This window comes from Colias philodice, chromosome 6 (genome assembly GCF_061535455.1).
Source record: "Colias philodice isolate Cphi_HAF_F1 chromosome 6, ilColPhil1 Martin Lab GWU primary, whole genome shotgun sequence".
NCBI lineage: Eukaryota > Metazoa > Arthropoda > Insecta > Lepidoptera > Pieridae > Colias > Colias philodice.
In genome coordinates, this window is record NC_143091.1 from 11,268,089 (window position 1) to 11,288,578 (window position 20,490).

At 34.9% G+C, this 20,490-nt stretch overlaps 1 protein-coding gene and 1 long non-coding RNA gene across 4 annotated transcripts in view; one reads left to right on the plus strand and one right to left on the minus strand.

Annotated features, from left to right (window-relative positions):
- The window catches only part of LOC149488057 (uncharacterized), a 77,371-nt gene that overhangs the window by 5,049 nt on the left and 51,832 nt on the right, over window positions 1-20,490 (plus strand). The window lies entirely within an intron of this gene.
- HDAC6 (histone deacetylase 6) lies at window positions 348-14,491 on the minus strand. 3 transcript variants are annotated; one of them, XM_089696821.1, is made up of 19 exons: window positions 14,331-14,491; window positions 14,085-14,222; window positions 12,209-12,298; window positions 11,608-11,738; window positions 11,014-11,197; window positions 9,786-9,988; window positions 9,479-9,547; window positions 9,096-9,288; window positions 8,489-8,548; window positions 7,824-8,017; window positions 7,083-7,336; window positions 6,815-6,896; window positions 6,258-6,404; window positions 5,834-5,957; window positions 5,280-5,501; window positions 4,675-4,800; window positions 4,205-4,334; window positions 3,292-3,926; window positions 348-2,886 (listed from the first exon to the last, which is right to left on the minus strand). In XM_089696821.1, the coding sequence occupies exons 1-19, from the start codon at window positions 14,331-14,333 to the stop codon at window positions 2,668-2,670; spliced, it is 3,204 nt and encodes a 1,067-aa protein (XP_089552947.1). In that variant the 5' UTR covers window positions 14,334-14,491; the 3' UTR covers window positions 348-2,667. The 3 variants fall into 3 exon arrangements, with proteins under 3 accessions (XP_089552947.1, XP_089552946.1, XP_089552948.1); XM_089696820.1 differs by lacking the exon at window positions 8,489-8,548 and adding an exon at window positions 8,611-8,670; XM_089696822.1 differs by lacking the exons at window positions 5,280-5,501; window positions 8,489-8,548 and adding an exon at window positions 8,611-8,670.

Sequence of the window (20,490 nt, forward strand, 5' to 3'; positions counted from 1 at the left end):
TTTCAAAGTTTCCTAATTTTATAAAGTTATTATCTTAATCCAAGCGGAGACAAATCTTACTACCAAGTTACTACCTACCAAAATAATTCAGCCGAGTTGTGGTGTAGGATACGAAGAAAACAAGTTTTTATGTGTGTACAGTGTAGCTCATTGAAAAAAAAAGACGGGTTGCACTCCGGGAGTGCCGGCAGAAGTGAAAACTTGATTATTAACGTTGAGCATGTTTGATATCCATCCGTCTTACGTTTTTTCGATCGTCACGTGTCCTGACGCGAGTTTAAGATTTTATACCCAACGCCGCTAAAGAAGTTTTCACTTCAAAAAACACATATTTGGTTGAAAGAAAAGTCTTTGGGTTATGATATGATTTATTTCTTTAGTTAGTTAACGCTACGCTCAGACTTGAGCAACATTTGGCACAGACCATGCCTAAATCTTACAGTCATCACAAAAAAGCAAAATACATAATATTATGTAGAAAGGAATTGTTGTAATAATTTACATTTTAACAAAGTTGCAATATTGTATTGCATTATTTAAATAAAAACCGCATGATGACCATAACATAATTTTTTTAACAAAAAAAAACAATATAAAATTCTAAAACATAATGTAAGTAAATACTTCAAAGCATAAGTACACGCAGTTGTGTAAAATTAGTTATATTAGAAGTAGTAGTAGTAGTAGTACATTGTAAAAGAATTACAAATTTGTAATTAGGTATGTGTTTATTGTGATAAAATGTATAATCCGAGATTTCCGAACCAAAATTGTAAATCACCAAGCTAATTTACCGTGAGCTTCCTTTTGATAAGAAAGAAGAAGATTACAGAAAATTTGCTTGTTAGAAATCAATTTAAAAAAGACAACAGGGTGTAGAGGAAACCATTAACGAAAATCAACAAGAAGAGATTTTTATAAGCCACACATGTTATAAATAATAATAATTAATAAAAAATACCAAAAAATATTTACAAAAAAAGATTACATATGGATAAAAATCTGATTAAGGATTAGTCAATTTATGTGAGAGCATGGCAATACAACTGAAATATACACCTCATGAATTTTTTATCCATATGTTAAACAAAACAAATTTAAAGATTTCACCTTTCAATGAGAACATGATACCTAATCGAAAGCGATCGAATTCCACTTAAAATTTTCAATTTAATATAAATCATAAAAAAATGCCCAATTGAAACTTTCATAGTCGTTTACAAAAAAGTAAAAGGAAAAATAATTAGGAACTTGTTAGTATACATTAGCGATTATAATACAATAATTATATCACATCACACAAAATGGAGATAACTTTCAGAATAATAAGAACATACATATACATAGATATTATTGATTTCCATAGTAGGTAGGTATTACATAAACATTCATAGCCACTAAGAATATTTTAAAACACTAAAATATTTTTATAGTCCCTACAAAATGCTTCATATCTATAAGTAGTCAGAATATTAAAATGATACAAGGCCTAATCACAGTCTATTTAAAATGTCAAACTCTTGAATTAAGAATAGAATTACAAAATGAGCAAGAAAGCACGATTAAAAGTCCTGTAGAGGAAGCGGGATAGCATACCATCAATTATTGATAGTTGTAATTCTATTCTCTAACAATTAGGATTTTAGTCTGTGCAAAGCTTTATGGTGTCTCTGGCTTTAATATCAACGTTTCACATCTTCTTGCCACAAAGAGAAAAAAAATCAACGTATGGCTGTTTTAACCTCAAATTGAAGCTGAATTTATTGTTAGCCAATAAAATATTGTAGAAGATAACTAGCTGACCCGGCAAACTTGCCAATATACCCTGATCACTTATGGGTAAAGAAAATTGTTTACGACGTATTCCAGACTTATCGAATTTTCATAAAAAGAAAACCATAAAACCAATCTTGGCGTTTCGGAGGAGATTTAAACACTAAAAAATTATGACAAGATAATTGAATGATTTTAATATTTTCAAAATTAGCCATGACTCAAAAAATATCTTGCATTTATCCGAACCTTACCAAAATGAAAACGAACATAATTTGAATGATCAGACACACCATAAACTTTTGCGTAATTTGTCTGTATCATAGCCTCATAAATTTACACCGTTATTCTATGTTCCTTATTGTCGATATGTATGTTTAAAATCTACTGTGCGATAATACTCTTGTTTTGTATACTATTACAATTATAGGCTCCAATAGGTTATTAGTTTTGCAAATACGTAAGCTAGTCTTGATTTCTTTTAATACATATACAAAGAAATGCATGTAACTAAATTTAATTATGTGAAAGGAAGTTGAGAACGAACTATAGTCTATTCAAATAATATGTGATAATTGTGATTATTATTGTCATACAATGGGTCTTTTGAAAATTGTTGTATTACACAATTAATATTATTGTTTTAATTATTTCAGTGTGAATATAAGTTAATTGTCTACAACTAGAGTAAAGATTTCGTTATCAGTTTTAATTTGAGCTCACGACTTTTGAAGGAAATGGGCGACAAGATTAAAATTCTTTAAAACGTTTTCTTTACTTGCTTGAAGGTAGTTTGAAATATTATTACATTCATTTCAATACTGCCCTATTTTTTTTTCATAGTAATTTTTTTCATCTATAAACAGTCCCCCAAAAAGTCGCGATGTTTCATGTTCACAGCATCTGAACGCCATCCCTATAACACCAGGGCATATCCTCCCCAAACTTGCACCTGTGTGCGTTGTTCTTAGCATCGTATAGCAGCGGATTGTCTATGTACGCGTCACAAGGGTAGCACCACACTGAGAGATCCGCGAGTGAGAGCGATAGCGGGTGCTGTGTTGTGTTGTAGTGAGCTGACATGTGACCGTTGATGTGGCGCCCGCATGCTGTCTGAGGGGATAAATTAAGTTTCAAAGATAAGGCTATTTAGTTAGAAGTTTATACAAGATTGTAATTTTATACTTATTTGTGAGTATAATGTACTAAACTGTAAATTTGCAGTATTCTTTATTATTTTTTCAGAAATATGTATAAACCTTTATAACAGAAGTAATTCGTCAAATGTTTAATTAAAATTTGAATTGGCAATTTAACGACACTTTTATAAAGAATCTGTTCCTTTGGTTTACATTTGCAAGTGCCCTTTTACACTTATTCAAATATGAAAGATGAAAGGAATTTACGAAATTCATTTTTCGTTCATAACAGTTAAAATTTTCAATTGACTTTAATGTTACACATCAGGTGACACATCTACTCGTTTACCAGTTAATAACATAACCAACATATACTTACAATATAACACTGGAGGCACACCCAATTCTCGACTGTATGTTCACAATCCACGCACTTGACTCCTTGCTCAAACTTCACATTAGCCGGAATCGCATATAAGCTATCCAAATGTGGACACCCAGGTAAAGGAACTACCGCAAACATCTCCCCATCGACTATTGCTTGCATATTCTCCGACAAGAAATCCACTAAAGTCTTAGTTTCCTTCGAACTACCCGCATTATCTTCATCGTCTGTCCCACAGTGAATCCCATCCGAACACTTCTTATCCAGGCTCAAATTCGCGAAACCATCTTCTATCGACATATCCCACGCATTATCAGCGACTTTCGCTTTGGAATGTTCTAGAACGTCCTCCACCGGCAGCGCGACTTGAAACTTAAGGTTCTTCCAGTACTTTTTGTGCACTCTGATGACGTCATTGATCGATTCTTGGGCCGACCAATGGCAGGTGACTTTGGGGTCGTAATGCAGTTGGATGGGGTCTCCTAGAAGGGCTTTAGTGCACATGACCATAGCGTAGGAAATGCTTGTCACGTTATATCCGCCTTCTAGACATAATATAACGCGCCCACCGGCTAAACTGCGTAACATATGCGTCATGAGACCGTAACATTCGGGAGTCACTTTGCAACCTGGAATAAATAAAGTATGAATTTTTAATTATGTATTGGATCTAACACGTTATGCGACTATGTATATTCGTATTTAAATTAAATGTTATTATTATTGCATTATAAGATAATTAAGAACAAAAAGACAACATTAAAAAAATTATTTTATTCAGTCAAAAAAAGGTAGGATACCGTTACAGCTTTACTAACTTGATACGCATAAAACACCCTAAATTTTGACAATTACCGTCACTATTTATCATTACAAATTTTTTTTATTATTTCACTATATACATTACCTCCCAACGGATCCCCCACACAGGCGTCGAACCCGGCGGAAACTAGCACAAGATCTGGATTATATTCTCTCGCTATCGGCATCACGACTTGCGTGAACGCTGCCAAGTATTCCGCGTCACCCATGCCCCGCTGCAATGTTAATTTATACCTTAATGCAATGTAATAAGGGGTATTATTTAAGTTAATATGTGCCTTATTTAAAGGTAATAAGGTAAATTATTGCAAAGAATAGGTATATAAATTTTTAAAGAAAAGAAAAATATTAAACCCGCGTTATTCGCCAGTAATAATATTTTTGTTGATTAGACAGCTCTACTAGATTCCATTCTACGAACTTTCAATTTTGATCATCTTAGGCGATTAAAATATTCCTTATAAAATTGATTTCAATGAGAACACAGTTTATTAAAACACCAAAGAAGAAGTAATTCGAACTAAATCTTATTGCATTTTAATTATTAAATTTCACCTTATTCCACGGAATATTGACGTTGAATCCCTCTCCCTTCCCCTCCCCGACCGCTGTATAGTTTGCAGCTTTAGAGTGCGGGAAGAATGCACCGTTATCGTAGCGGTGAAGCGACATGTACAGGATCTGCAATAAAAATAAATTATTCTTTTACAATTCCAGGTACAATATATAAGCCACATTACAAATGATTATGTTTTGTATTCTGTTAAATATAACCCTCTGGAATTGTTCACAACTATTTGTTTGCAGTGAGTTTTAACACACACATGCAAATTTTGCTATGTGAGTGATAAATGAGCGTATCGGTAATGCGGGTCGGTCGGTCGGTCTTCTCAAACCTTAGCCTCAGTGTAGTAGTGAGGCTATACACACATGACACTGAACTACACACACACGGGACTACACACACGCGGGACTACACACACGCGGGTCTACACACACGCGGGACTACACACACGCGGGACTACACACATCACACGGGGACTACACACATCACGCGATCCTGCACGCATCACGCAGGGTCTACACACATCACGCGGGGACTGCATACATCACACCACGTTGTTCAGCAGGCAGCAGCCGCACCACACACACACACTGACCCTGCGCTCCCCGCACGTGACGGCCTGCGTGCCGTTCCCGTGGTGCACGTCCCAGTCGAGCAGCAGCACGCGGCGGGCGCTGCGCCCCGCGTGCCGCGCGCCGGCCGCCACGTTGTTCAGCAGGCAGAACCCGCTCGGCGTGCTGCTGTCCGCGTGGTGGCCCGGCGGCCGCACCACGCACACGCCGGACCCGGCGATACCGGATAGTACAGCGTCCACCATCTGAAGCAACGAGCACAAAATTAAAAAAAAAATCGCATCACTCATTTACAATGTCACTGCACTTTCAGCTCATCATAATTAATAATAAATATTGAAAACTTTAATTTTCAGGTTTTGAAAAAATATGTCAGATTGAAGGTATCATTTTCGCAAAGCAACTGCGTACAACCGACTTAAATAAAACACTAACGACTTAATAATACAACAATCACACATGAAAGTAACTTAAAAAAAAATCAATAAGCTAAAATGAAAAACCGCACGCGCAACGTCCACCACGTGTTGGTGCTCTAAAAAAAAGGCATTGTGTATGACAATATTAGTTATCTCACCTTGATAACACAGCCAGCTGCAACTGCAGCGCTTTCCAGTGAGTCCGGGTGAAAGTATACGGAGTCGTATGTGTCCTTCTTGCTGTTGAGGTCGCGGAGCTTCATAGACGATAAGTCTTTTAGCCTGAAGGACAATTTTATAAACTGTATTGTTTAATTGCAAAAGCTGTAAAAACAATACTTGTAAAATATGTGAAGTTTTGTAATTGAGTTAAAAAAATGAACCGTGTGTTTACACAACACATCAAGCGCAAAAACTAGGCACACAAAAAGAATATAAAAACGCAAATTGAGCGCAATCGTCATTGAAAAAATATTATTTAGAAAAAAAAAACAATGTCCGCATATTTAAAACTATTGATTCTGTAGAAAAAAAATCTGTTCTCAAAAAAAAAAACAATGAACCCATTAAAAACTATTATACCTCTGCAAATGTTCCACAGAGTGCACGGCAAGTATATCCCGGTCAGTGGCCCGTGCCCCGGATAGCACGTGCACTCGATCCAATAGTCCAAAGTCCATGTGTCGTTCGTGTATACGCAGTATCCGTTGCGGGCACTCCACGTGACCGCTGGGGATAAAATAAACTGTATTTCCTAATGTGTAGAGTATATAATTGAAATAACTTTTATATGAAAGTGTTTATAACAACCATCATAGCGATGGTTGTAAAATGAACTTTATATCCTTACACATAGAGTACATATTTGAACTAGCTTTTATGAGAACAGTGGTAACAAGCGCACTCGATCCAACAGTCCAAAGTCCAAAGTCCAAGTGCTACTCGTGGGTTCATAGTATCCGCTGCGGGAATTTTACATGACCGGTGCGATGCGATGTAAAATAAACTTTATATTCTTAAGCATAGAGTGTAATATTATTTTGTTATCGTTTTGATGAGAAAAGTTTCAACGCGTGCACGAAAATGATGAGGATCATCATTCTTTTGGAGCGCTGTGTACAAAAGAGAATGGAACTTACGGTTCGCAGATGTTAAAATGCTTCAACATAGCCTCATCATAAATATAACACACTGGATGTTGTGCCAATTTCAAATCCGTTACTGTAACAAAAGAAAAGGCGCCTTTATTTTTGACCTTTTATAAAACAGAAAAAAAACGACATTATCGAACTACTTTTCTTAATAGAGTGCCCTTTTAGAGAAAAGTGTCATAAAAGCGAAGAAAAGTGTCAAAAAGTTGTTATTTAATCACATGCATTTTTTAAATTTACAGATTTCCATACTCACCCATTTTCAAATGCTCCAATCGTTCCATAATCTGTCGTTTCGTCGCATTATCCTGTACCGGATAACAGTTCCTGGTTTCGTATTTCTCCGGTTTAGTTTCGTCTCCCTCCCACCTCACTACAACCGTATGTTTCTCTTTGTCTGCATCGCAAACGTTCTTGATACTTGTGTCTATACTGTATGTGGGTTGGTAGTTGAAACAACGCCAGTGTTTTCGATGTGCGTATATACAGTTGAGGATCGATTCGCGGATTCTGTAATATAAAATTGTATTTGTTAAGGTACGTGCGTCAAACATACGAGAATAGAAATAAATTGTAAATGGGCTGATGATGCTGAATAATATTATAAAGAAGTTGTTTATTTAATTAATAGCAGGATATGTAAGTATAACTGTTTGTCAGAGGTTCTAATTATTGTTTTGCTAATTTAATGTATTTATTATGTACACAGTGAGATATTGAGGGTGCAATTTAGATTTAAAAACCAAATATATTACGATCATGTTAAATTATTATTTTTATAATTGTTCCTGTGTGTTCTCCAAATAAATAAACAAATAAATTAATTAATTAATTTTACATTTTACACCAGTTTATTCCTTGGTTAGTAGACTAAAATGATAATGAGATCTATGGCCAAACGCATGAACGCATGTAAGAGCGTCACGTAGATGACGGTGACGGTAAATTGATTGACGATGAACCAAGCTACCCAATAGGTAAGTATATTTATACTTACGAGTCACATGGTTCAGTCAGCGTCTCCAGCATAGGAGGTGGGTGTCCCAACAAAGTGCGCAATGTTAAAGCCGCTCCTTCAGCAAGTGACGCAAGGCAATACCCGCCTTCTAGTACCACGCCCACTCGTGGGCACACGCCCATGAGTGCGTGGGTTAAAGTGGCGTAGCATGCTGGTGTTACTTGCATCTCGCCCTGGTTTGAGATGAAGTTTATTAATGTTTATTTTATTTTATTTTTTTATTTATACAAACAAAAAAACATGTTACTAATGACAGTTTCAATTTTAAAAATTGATCCACAAAGTGCTGGCTTATTGCAATGCCGATGACGAATATATAACAAGTTTTATGTCTACATGATAATAAGTACGTAGATGAAACAGACTTCAGTTTTATTAAGTAAAATTAAAACAATACATAAACCTAGCTATACTTACAATACTTGTGTCTAAAATAACAAATGTCAAAAATTCTGAAGAGTAATTTAAAAGTAGTAAAAATATCTCTGTATATTTAGGTTTTATAAAAAATTATAATGATAAAAAACGTTCTGTCACGACACACCCTACCATTTAAGTTTAACATACAAAATTAATCATTCTTCAACAATCAACTCCACGCCCACAAACAAAAACAGACCTTAACACCATACAAATAGGCTTACTTTCTCATCACCCACTGCCGCATCATACCCCGCAGACACAAGCACAAGCTCCGGCGCGAACTGTAAGACACAAGAGACAAGAGCGCTAGAGATAGAGATAGAGATAGAGATCGGGACAGTACCTCCGGGCAGCCGATCGCAGCGTCGTAGCCCGCAGAGATGAGGATCAGCTCCGGTTGGTACTGCGAAAGTATTTAACTTCATTGGAATTTGGAATGGAATAACTAGTTGAATTTATAAATTCTGTTATGATTATTGAAAAGTAGTGGTAAATTCTCTTTTTTCTGTTTAAATAAAAGTTAATTATAGGGAAGAAAATGACAATTTTATTTATTTGGTAAAATTGACGTAGCTATACGCATTAGGCACAACATAGAAGATATATAAAAATAAACATAAATAATGAATTAATATCAAATCAATAGAAGTGTTACAGACTTCTATGCGGGCATTTGCCTATTATGTTTCTAAACAATAAGAAATCGAATGCATTTCATTCATTCTAAATCAACCCATTAGTTAAAAATTGCCCTGAAACAATATGTATGAAAAAGGTCATTTATAAACAACAGACCCTTTGATACTATAATTTCTCGTTAAACCTTACCTCAAAAGCCATTGGCAACAGTAATTGATCCCAAATCGCAAGATAATCAGCATCTTTCATCCCAGTCTTATTGAGAGGCACGTTAAAATTGAAACCTTCCCCTTTGCCTGACCCGATGTAGTCGAAGTTGGACTGTCTTAAGTTGGGCCAGAAGGCACCGTGCTCATAACGATGGACTGAGAAGTATACCACTCTGAGGAATTAAAATGAAAATATTAATAAAAACATTATGACAAAATAGTATTTGTGTTGTAACGATCAAAGCCTGTTGATTAAAAAATAAATGTTGAGTCTGAAAACGTCTTATTTTATGTGTTCCTTTATTTTTAAGATTACTTTAAGTAAATGTAAATTAAATCGGTAAATAGAAATAAAAAATATACCTCGGATCATCATAGAACATCTGCTGAGTCGCTTGGCCATGGTGAACATCCCAGTCTACTATAAGTATCCTGTAAATAAAAACAACATTTTTATAACATAGAACTCTATATGTATAAACTTATACAACAAGAGTTCATTTGGAAATAGTTTATTTATTATGCTAACATGCTTTTAAAGTTGTGTTGTACACGCTTTAGAATGGAATGTCGCAATGGAAGAATACAAAAGTCAGGTAATTGCCCGACTCGTGTAGCAAACAAGCAACAAGCAATTCTTATAAGATTAACATATTTCACTATCCCATACCTATTCAAATCATGCTTCTTCATAGCATATTTAGCAGCGATCGCCACGTTATTATAGAAGCAGTAGCCGCAGGGCTCCGCCCTCATCGCGTGGTGTCCCGGCGGCCGGATGAATGCAGCCCCGTTCTGGACTTCGCCCCTTAGTATGTTGTCTACTAGCTCTATTGTGGATCCCGCCGCTAGGAGGGATAGCTCATGGGTACTCTGAATAAAAAAAAAAGACGGGTTGCACTCCGGGAGTGCCGGCAGAAGTGAAAACTTGATTATTAACGTTCAGCATGTTTGATATTTTGAAATGGTATCCGTCTTACGCATGTAATATTATAAGGGCTTAAAAACAAAAAAAAAACATCCATATATACGCTTTTTCGATCAAGCCACGTGTCCTGACGCGAGTTTAAGATTTTATACCCAACGCCGCTAAAGAAGTTTTCACTTCAAAAATTAACAAAGATTGACTATTTTGTTGCATTAGGTAGAGATTGTGATAACTAAATAACACAGAGTGTACACTCTGATAATGGATCTGAAATCATCACGACAAATATTTTTATTAATATAAAATACTAGCTTTCCGCCTGCGGCTTCGCCCGCGTTTTCAAAGAAAAACCCGCATAGTTCCCGTTCCCATGGGATTTCCGGGATAAAACCTAGCCTATGTTACTCGTGGATAATGTAGCTTTCGAATGGTGAAAGAATTTTTAAAATTGGTCCAGTAGTTTATGAGCCTATTCATTACAATCAAACAAACAAACAAAGTTTTCCTCTTTATAATATTAGTGTAGATTTTGTTTAGTGCACAGATTATTTGAGTCATTTCAATGCATTCATTTATCACCTTAGAACAGAATAATACAACGCTAGCGATATTTTGTCAAAATAGGCACAATATCGCATGAATTTTTAATGGATTATGCGCCATTATTAAGACATATAAAAATTAGTTTATACATAAATGTAGTAATTACCAGAAAATTATTAAAATGCTAAAAAAAAACATGTAGGTATGTGTAACCAAAGCAATAACTTGGCAGAGTGTCAATGATTTCACCATTGTATTTAGCTTATAGCATTCTTACAGAGAAAAACAATGCTATTGTTTTATTATAGCCATGCTCAGCTGAGATTAACTCATAATTGCATATTATCCAAATGAGAATATAAATAATTTTTTTTGCATGAAGATTATTGTTATTATCGTAAACCCATAGTCATATTTAATAACTTACAGGATGAATGTAGACTGCATCAAATCTCGAAGATAGTTCTTCCAAATACTCCAAATTGTTATTCTTGTGAGTTTTCTCTAACATCTCATACACTGAGGTATCATGCAATTCGTAAATCTCTTCCTCGGTTGCAGGCCTTGGACATATTTCTTTACATTGTTCTATTAACTTCAATTCAACACACCTGAAATAATGTGAGAAATTTTAATTTTTATGAAAAACTAGCGGTCCGCCCCGGCTTCGCCCGTGGTACATATTTACGTTTTCTCTACATAAGAACCATCCTCGTACTTCAAGGAATATAATAAAAAAAGAATTATTGAAATCGGTTCAGCCGTTCTCGAGTTATGCGCTTACCAACACATTTTGCGATTCATTTTTATATATAAGATTAGTAATGAACATAAGAGAATTTTTATGTTATGTATGTGTCTTTAGAATTACAGGTCCAGTTTGACTAATTATTATTGTATTTAATTGTTTGTTTTGATGTTAAATAATTATTATAGAAGATATGGAAAGCATTGCAAATATTCACTATAGAATACTACGAAAAACGATGTAAATAATTAAACTATGATAAGAAACATATACCTATTAATAACACTGATAAGTCTTTCAGGATTCTCTGGATAGTTATCATCCCAGAGACATTTGTGTTCCACCATCCGTGGCTCAGTGATGAAACCAGTCGGCCCCTTAACTTTCGTCTTCGATTCCATTGTCTAAAAAACACGCGAAAAAGTAAAATTGATTAATTTTATTTCATGGAGGTAACGAACTTGGCACCAGGCACGCAAACAGGCACAAACGCGTAACTTAGGTAGTTTTTTTTTTCATTCCATTTTCATTTTAATTTTTAATTATACATTAATTTACATCACTATTGGATATTTATATTAGTCTCTTTCGTCGCTGTGCAACTTAATTTTAAAATACATTATTTTACATAAACTTTAAGCATACCCTAAGCAAATTAACTTTATCATTTTTTGGTAGTTAAATTATATTTAACAATATCATTAATGCAAGTAACCACTGAATTTACGAATCCATTGAATTCTCTTTATGATATGAAATTTCTTAAAATTCAAATAAATAATAAACATGTTTATCTAACTAAAGATAAATCTATAGACATTATCCTTAAAATACACAAAATAATAAACTTATGGATTCAAATTCAAAAACTTACAATTTGATAATGATCCCTCAGAACTGTCTCTATTGTAGATTTTTTCTTTTGCTGTGCCTTTCGTTTTGCTGTAATTACAGACGCCGAAGCCTGTAAAGTAATAAGATATAATGAACATATACTCTTATCATGGATTTGAGATAACAGAGTAAATATAATTAATGTTTATGATTTGTAAATTGTAAAATATTTAAAATAATAAACTTATTTTAAATATTTTTTTGTACAATTGAATAATACTGCTTTTAATAAATATGAATAGGAAATAAATAGAATAAGAACCTCTTTGTTTAGAAGCAAATTAGAAGTAATAATTTACAGATTTTTGTACTAATTATGTATGGAAAGGGAAAGAACCTAAAATCACACTGAAGATAGTTTATCTTATTCTTTACATTTTTATCAGATTAAGGGGATTTCTACTAAATCACACTGAAATTATAAATTTTATTAAACAAATCTGAGGTGTTGTTATATTATGGTTGGTTTTATTCATATTTGCTCTTATTTCTACCCCTAATTAATAAATACTTATCTATATCTATACTAATATTATAAAGAGGAAAAGTTTGTAAGTATGTATGTAAGTATGTATGTATGTATGGTTTTCACGCAAAAACTACTGGACCGATTTCAAAAATTCTTTCACCATTAGAAAGCTGCATCTTTACTGAGCAACATAGGCTATATTGCATTTTCAAAAAAATTAGAGATCCTTACCAAAAATGCAATAATGTAACCCAAGGTGTAAAAAAATCCTCAATAAAACTTCTGTCATCGCGTGCGCTGCGGAATCTATTGAAGATAGAACAAAAAAATGTTCTACGGTATTATAGAATGGATCAATATCTACAAGAAAGTCCGCGATACCATATGTCCATCTTCAGTAGTTATGTTACTACAACAACTTTTTTACGTTTTCAAAGTAAATAAAAGTGCCGACAGTAATCAAACCATGTTATCCATACACATATATTAATCCTTATCCCATTAAATGATGTTTTATTATAGACTGTTTCAATACCAGCAAAATACTTTTTAAATGAAAAGAATTGGATATTCCATTCAAAAGATATAACGAATTTTTAAAAGTGTCAATCTACAGAAAATAGTAGGTATACTGTTCGAGCAGGCCGTAGTGCGGGGGTCACGGAGGAATTCTACCAATATGCGTCTTGACGGAACACAGTGGGGTTTTGGTCGGTAGGAATCCGACATAACCCACGGCCCCACGGGACGGGGTAAAGGTGATTTTCATGTGATTAAAAATTAAACCTATAGTCCGACCTATATAGTAGACTTTTCACTGTAACGATATCGCTATCTATGCGGGTGAAACCGCAGGGCATTGCTAGTCTAATATATAAATCTCAAAGGTGACTGATATAGTGATCTATCAACGCACAGCCCAAACCACTGAACGTATCGGGCTGAAATTTGGCATGCAGATAGATGTTAGGACATAGGCATCCGCTAAGAAAGGATTTCCCAAAATTCTTGCGGGAACAGGGAAAAACGGGGATGCACGTACAAAGTCGTGGGCGGAAGCTAGTTTGGGAATAAAGCCAATTTTGTTTGCCTTTAAATAAAAGATTTCATAAATATTCATGAATAAAAGGTAATTTAAAAATTAAAATATAGCTTATACAAACAAACATCACATTGGTAAGAAGATAATGAGAAAACCGATGTACCTAAGCTGAACAGTTAGGACTTTGTTCTTAGTTTATCAAATATACTTGACAACAAGTACACAACACAATGTTGTTAATTAGCGATTAGTGCAATATATTCTTGTTTGATACCAGATGCGTAAGGGCGTAGGTTTAAATTGGAAATTAAGTGCGATGTAATGAAATACGAAAAATAGACATACTTTAACAGTTCCGGCCGATCTTGCACGTGTTTGTATTTTTGCCTTCCTTGCGCCATTTCTGGTCACAATATTTGATAAAGGTGGTGTCTTTTTATTGTCTCCGTTGGAATGACGGGTTGGAAGCGGCGGCGGTGACGACTGTTGTAATTAATTAAAAATAAATAAACATTAACACGGATTCAATTACAAATTGATCTGAGTGGTATTATTATAGTGGTGGTGGTGGTTCATTAAATTAGATCTTACCATTGTGTCACTAACTTAATTTTGTTTGTAGGGATTTCAATCTATCATTTTTTCAACCCACACAATAATTGGATATTGCTAATTACTTATTCAAAAAATCATGACTTCCCAATTTGTTTGTGATTGAAAACGAGAAACAAGCGTGTTATTGACAAATGACAATGACAGCTGATTCTTTGACAAATTGTAGCAGACATCTGTTTTCCAATTACAGAGCATAATGCGACTCAGTGCCGCACAATGCCGAATTATGCTGATGCTTAATTGGAACGTGAAACAACAGGTTGCGCTAAGTTCAGTGTTGAAAAAAAAATATTGGGGTTTCTTTAGTAGACAGCCGCACGTATTATAGGTTTTTTGTGGGAGGGGAGGGGGAGGGGGGGACCCTCCCCCCAAAAGGGGAAAGTTAGGAAACCAATAGTTTTGGAGAAAAATCAATTTTCCTATTCTAACTTCAAAATGTATGGAATTGGTGTAAAATCATTTAACTAAGCATTAGACGATAATAACAAAAATTTTACAATGCATAAACAAAATACAAACAAGTTGTGTAAACCTACGTAGTTTTTTTTATTTGAGTGGGAATATGTGTGTATATATGTTTTTTGTCCCCGTTTTCCAATTACAGCACTAGATCGCATTATGCGGTGTAGCGACGACAAGCCAATTTACGAGTTACCGAAATATTTCAAGTGTAGTACCTAATAAGAAAGTTCACACCATAGGTTCACACGGTAACTGGTATATAAACAGTTCGTGCGCTATGCATGGACAGTTAAGGGCTTGTCGGGACGCGGGTTGGTCGCATTAGGTCGAATATTAATTACATACGAATATATATATGTAGTTAACGAAATATAACCTTTGCGTAGTTATTTCATCTTTTATTACACCCGCACATAACAAGCCCCCACATTGGTGACTCCCGACGAAAAGTGAATATTATATTAGTGAATTGCATAGATATCGTTTGTTTAAATTAAAAATGAATCCGGCAGTTAAAGCAGCAGTTTCGTCGGTACCGTTAAACCTCGAGCAGTTAGCACAACTAAAGCAGCGGATAAACCAACTGGAATGTGCAGGCTCGAGAGGCAAATCGTTTAGCGGTCGAAGGTACGGAAATCGCACGCATCGCTCCGCATCCCGAAGTCGCGATCGTGCAGGGATATCAAAACAGAAAAATCCCAATTGGCTACGTTTTTTCCATTACCGCTATAAGCATAACGCCAGCAAGCGCATTCAACCTTGTGCGTGGCAGAAGCAGCAGGAGAGCCAATTAAAAAACTAGATACGGTACAGACAGAGGCGGATGTTTGTACCACCGTAAATAAACGCCTGTGTATAAAAGACAGGAAGAGTAATATTAAGTTTTTAGTGGACACCGGCGCAATATTTTAATTTTACCAGTGTCGAAAAATAACCAATCCACGAGTGAGTGTACTGTGTAGTGATTATAAAGTGTAGTTTAGTCTAATTAAGACATTTGGTACTAAGTTAATGACTTTAGATCTTAGTTTACGGCGACCGTATAAATGGTTATTTATTATCGCCAAGGTAACTCAACTTATGTTTTTGTTTATAAAGTGCAGATTTTTTTAGCACCCTAGGGCCGATGCATCGCTCGCACTTATGACGGACGCATCGGATACTCATGTAGGTTATTTTTCTAAGAATCTAAGATTGAACGCAAGTATAGTACGTATGATAGGGAGTTATTAGCAATTTACTTGGCTATTCGTCATTTTCGGAATATGGTCGAAGGACGACAGTTAACGGTGTATACGGATAACAAACCGTTAATTTACGCGTTTTATAAAGTAAATTGCGAGAAAGAGTTACCCAGACGTACACGACACTTGATATTCATTTGTGAGTTCACGACGGATTTGAGACACGTAAGTGGGCAAGATAATGTCGTTGCAGATTCGTTATCACGAGTCGCAACAATAAGTTGTCCCACAGTAATAGATTACGCGGAACTTGCTAAGGATCAACAACAGGATTCTTATATGTTACAATTATCTAATTCGAAAGACGCTAATAATAGGTTAAAGAAAATAATGTTACCGGAAAGTGGTACATTTATTTATTGTAATTTAGATAATGATAAAATTAGACCCTACTTGACTGATAAATTTCGACGTATTGCTTTTGATAGTGTACATAATTTATGTCATCCCGGAATAAGGACTACACGCAAATTGATTCAAAATCGTTTTTATTGGCCAAATATGATTCGTCACGTTGGCCAATGGGTTAAAAGTTAAAACATGCATTGAATGTCAACGATGGAAGGTTAATCGACATACAATGTCAGGTTTAGGATCGTTTCTGCAGTGCGATAGGTTTGAACATATTCATGTTGATTTAATTGGACCTTTACCCACTTCACCCGAAGGTTTTAGGACGTATTGCCTAACCATAGTGACAGGGGGACGCGATGGCCAGAATGTTTTCCTACGAGATATATAACTGCTGAAACGATTTCGCGTGTAATATAGGGCAGGTGACCCGGTTTTGGCCATTTTAAGAAATTTGTAGACTTTGAGGCTATATCATTTTACAGTTTTTGTTATGACGGACATATTTCTTGTAAAAAGTGATTAAATATATATAAATCTAGCCTAAAGATATATTTTTTTTCATAAGGATTCAATGGAAAAATAATCCTGTAGGAAAGAAAAATAAATGGGAGTTTGTGCCATTTTTGGCCAGATTTACCCTATTTCTGGCCATGTCATGTGCCAGTTCTGGCCATCATCAAATTCATCAAAAATAAAAAGCAGATAATTCAAAATAATGAAAAATTGATTCGAAAGTCGCATATTTTACGACCAACAATATTTATTTAGAGAAAATAGCTAACATAATATTCTTTATCGCTGTTTTTTGATGTATCGTAAATATGTTGTCCCTTTTCAGCTAACACAAGAGATCCTTTTGGAGCTAGAAAATAAGCTGTTTCATCACAGTTCCAAACTCTCGCAGGGTTTTCTAGAATGTTTAAATTTTCATCACCGAGCAATGAAGAAATTTCTTGGAACCAGTTCCGAATTTTCTCTTCAGTTATTAAGGCACGAGCTTTATTAATATACTCGGCATGTTTTTGGCTCAAATCAGGATGTCTCGCCATAAATCCATCGAACCAGGATCTTGAAGGTCTATCATTTATAAAAGCAATTTTGCCCTTCACAACAATTTTCTTAACAGAATCCAGTAAACCTTCCTTGTTAATAGGAAATCCAGCGCGAGCGCAATCTTTGATCATATGACAAGTTCGTTTTCTATTTGTCTTCCAAGAACTGATTGGGGCCCTACATGTCCAGAAGTTTTGATGGAGGCATTATAATTATTGTAACTCTGAAAATGAATAGATTACTTATATCAAAATAGCTTGGTAAAGTTGAAAAATCACGATAAAAACTAAATGGCCAAAAGTGGGGTTCTACGTGCACCACTTTTGGCCAGTCATGTGGCCAAAGATGGGAAAATTCATTCATTTTGGCTCCATTAGTGGCCACCTCTCATAACCTCACTTAATAAACAAATAGCGATAAAATAACATTAGTGTGTTATTAGACAGTGTATTCTTTATGAAGAATTAACATAAACATTAAAAAAATAAGAAGGATTTAAAAAATAATCATTGATTACTCACCCGCTCGCCTTACCTGTTTTGCTAAGACTTAGAACAATTGACGCTCTTCAAAAACTAACGACTTGTTGGATTGAAGTGAAGTTTGACACATCAGAGCTATCAACGCTATCAGTGCTGCCAATAATATATATTTTTATTCCCGTAAACCATAGAGTAATATATTTGTCTTTTCCTTAGTTATAACGATTTGAAGTTCTAAATGGCCACAAAGGGGTCGGTGGCCACAACCGGGTCACTTGCCCTATGAAGGATGGATCTCTCGTTTTGGTTGTCCGAAAAAGCTAACAAGCTATCAAGGACGCCAATTCGAAAGTCAATTATTTGCTACACTAATGAAGTTATTAGGTATTAATAAGTTGCGTACGACACCTTACCACCCACAGAGTAACGGGGCGGTAGAGCGTTGGCATAGGTCGCTTAAAGCGGCATTAACGGCTCGTTTATGCAATATATCATCATCTTGGGTTACGGAATTACCAACTGTGTTGCTAGGACTTAGAACAGCAGTAAGAAGTGATACCGGCATAAGCGCAGCAGAAATTACGTACGGAACAACTTTACGATTACCAGGTGATTATTACGATAAAAAATCGAGTTTTGAAATAGATAGCAGTCTTGAGTATGTAAGTAAATTACGAGACTCTATTAGGAAATATCAGTCAGTAGCTATTAGGCAGAATGAAAGACGGAACATATTTATACACCCCGATTTAGAAAAGTGCGATTATGTTTTTGTAAGACACGACGCAGTACGTAAGCCTTTACAACCAACATACGACGGTCCTTATCGTGTGTTGAGTCGAGAGGAAAAGGTATTTTATATTCAAATGACTGGCAGGAAAGTTAGAATATCTGTAGACCGTCTAAAACCTGCATATTATTTGAATGATGATAGTGATACGACATCTGGGGCAGATACTGAGGTTCCGTTACAAATAATTCCAAGTAGCGAATTGCCTAATACACATACCACGCGTCCACGCGTAGTGGAAGAGCTATACGATTACCGGTACGATTTAGGTAATAGTATTGTATTTGTAATTGTTTCAACTATTTTTATTAGAATTACGATGATTATAAGTATTCTTAAGTCTTCTTAGAAATATATAATAAATACTTAGTAATCAACACATCGTATTTAATAAATAATAAACTTAAGAAATTTTGAAACGAGTTCATTGTTTAACGTTTTAAGTATGGTATTTCAAATTTATGTTTGTGTTGAGTTTTGATTGAAATGTTTACTACTTAGAAATTTAAGTACTTTTGATTTATGGCTTATGAGTGTATAGTAATAGCCTTTGTAATATTAAACGATACAAGTGTAAAGAACGTATTGGGATTTGAAATGTTAATGTTACTAAGTGTTAGATGACGTGTAACAATTATCGCACGCCACTTAGAAGAACCAACGCAAGTTTTTGTAATAACGTAAATAGTAACGAAATTAGGTGTTAACTGTTAACCACTTGTATACGTTATGATTGATTTATATTGTGAACATTTTTTTATACTTTATATTGTAAACATTTTGTAACCTTATATAGCGACACTTTATATATACCCCTTTGTTTATTGTTTAATTTTATTGTAAGATTTTTTTACTTGTATACCTTTTTTATTTTAAGGGGGGAATGATGTAGCGACGACAAGCCTATTTACGAGTTACCGAAATATTTCAAGTGTAGTACCTAATAAGAAAGTTCACACCATAGGTTCACACGGTAACTGGTATATAAACAGTTCGTGCGCTATGCATGGACAGTTAAGGGCTTGTCGGGACGCGGGTTGGTCGCATTAGGTCGAATATTAATTACATACGAATATATATATGTAGTTAACGAAATATAACCTTTGCGTAGTTATTTCATCTTTTATTACACCCGCACATAACAAGCCCCCACAGCGGCATAATGCTTAACTTTGAATGTTCCAACTACAGCAACCACAACAGCAACGCTTCGCACAATTGAGCACTAGAAAAAGTAATGCGCGTGAATTGATGCGTGCAATCGATTTATTGTTAGTAATTATTAATTGTTGGAAACAATTTTAAAGCTTTCGTTTCATTGTAGTTTTTTCGAAATAATCAAAGTTAATTCAAATTGTGTTAAAAAAAATAAATATAAGTATGGATGAAGGTACAAACATTGAAAAAAATCTTAATGAAATAATCCAAATTAAGTACTTAAAATAACCGTAAATATTTTTCAACCAATTATTATGTATACCACTTTATTTACACATTAATGAGGTTATTGCTAACTATAAGAATATTTTTTTTTTCAACACTGAACTTAGCGCAACCTGCTGCTGCATTTCACGTTCCAATTAAGCATCAGCATAATTCGGCATTGTGCGCCACTGAGTCGCATTATGCTCTGTAATTGGAAAACAGCCAGTGTAGTCTCAGGTATTAGATAAAAGCAAAAAGCTTCTTGGTACCAGCTGTCAAATGTCATCTATGACACATCGTACGACCAATTGGACCAATCAGTAATC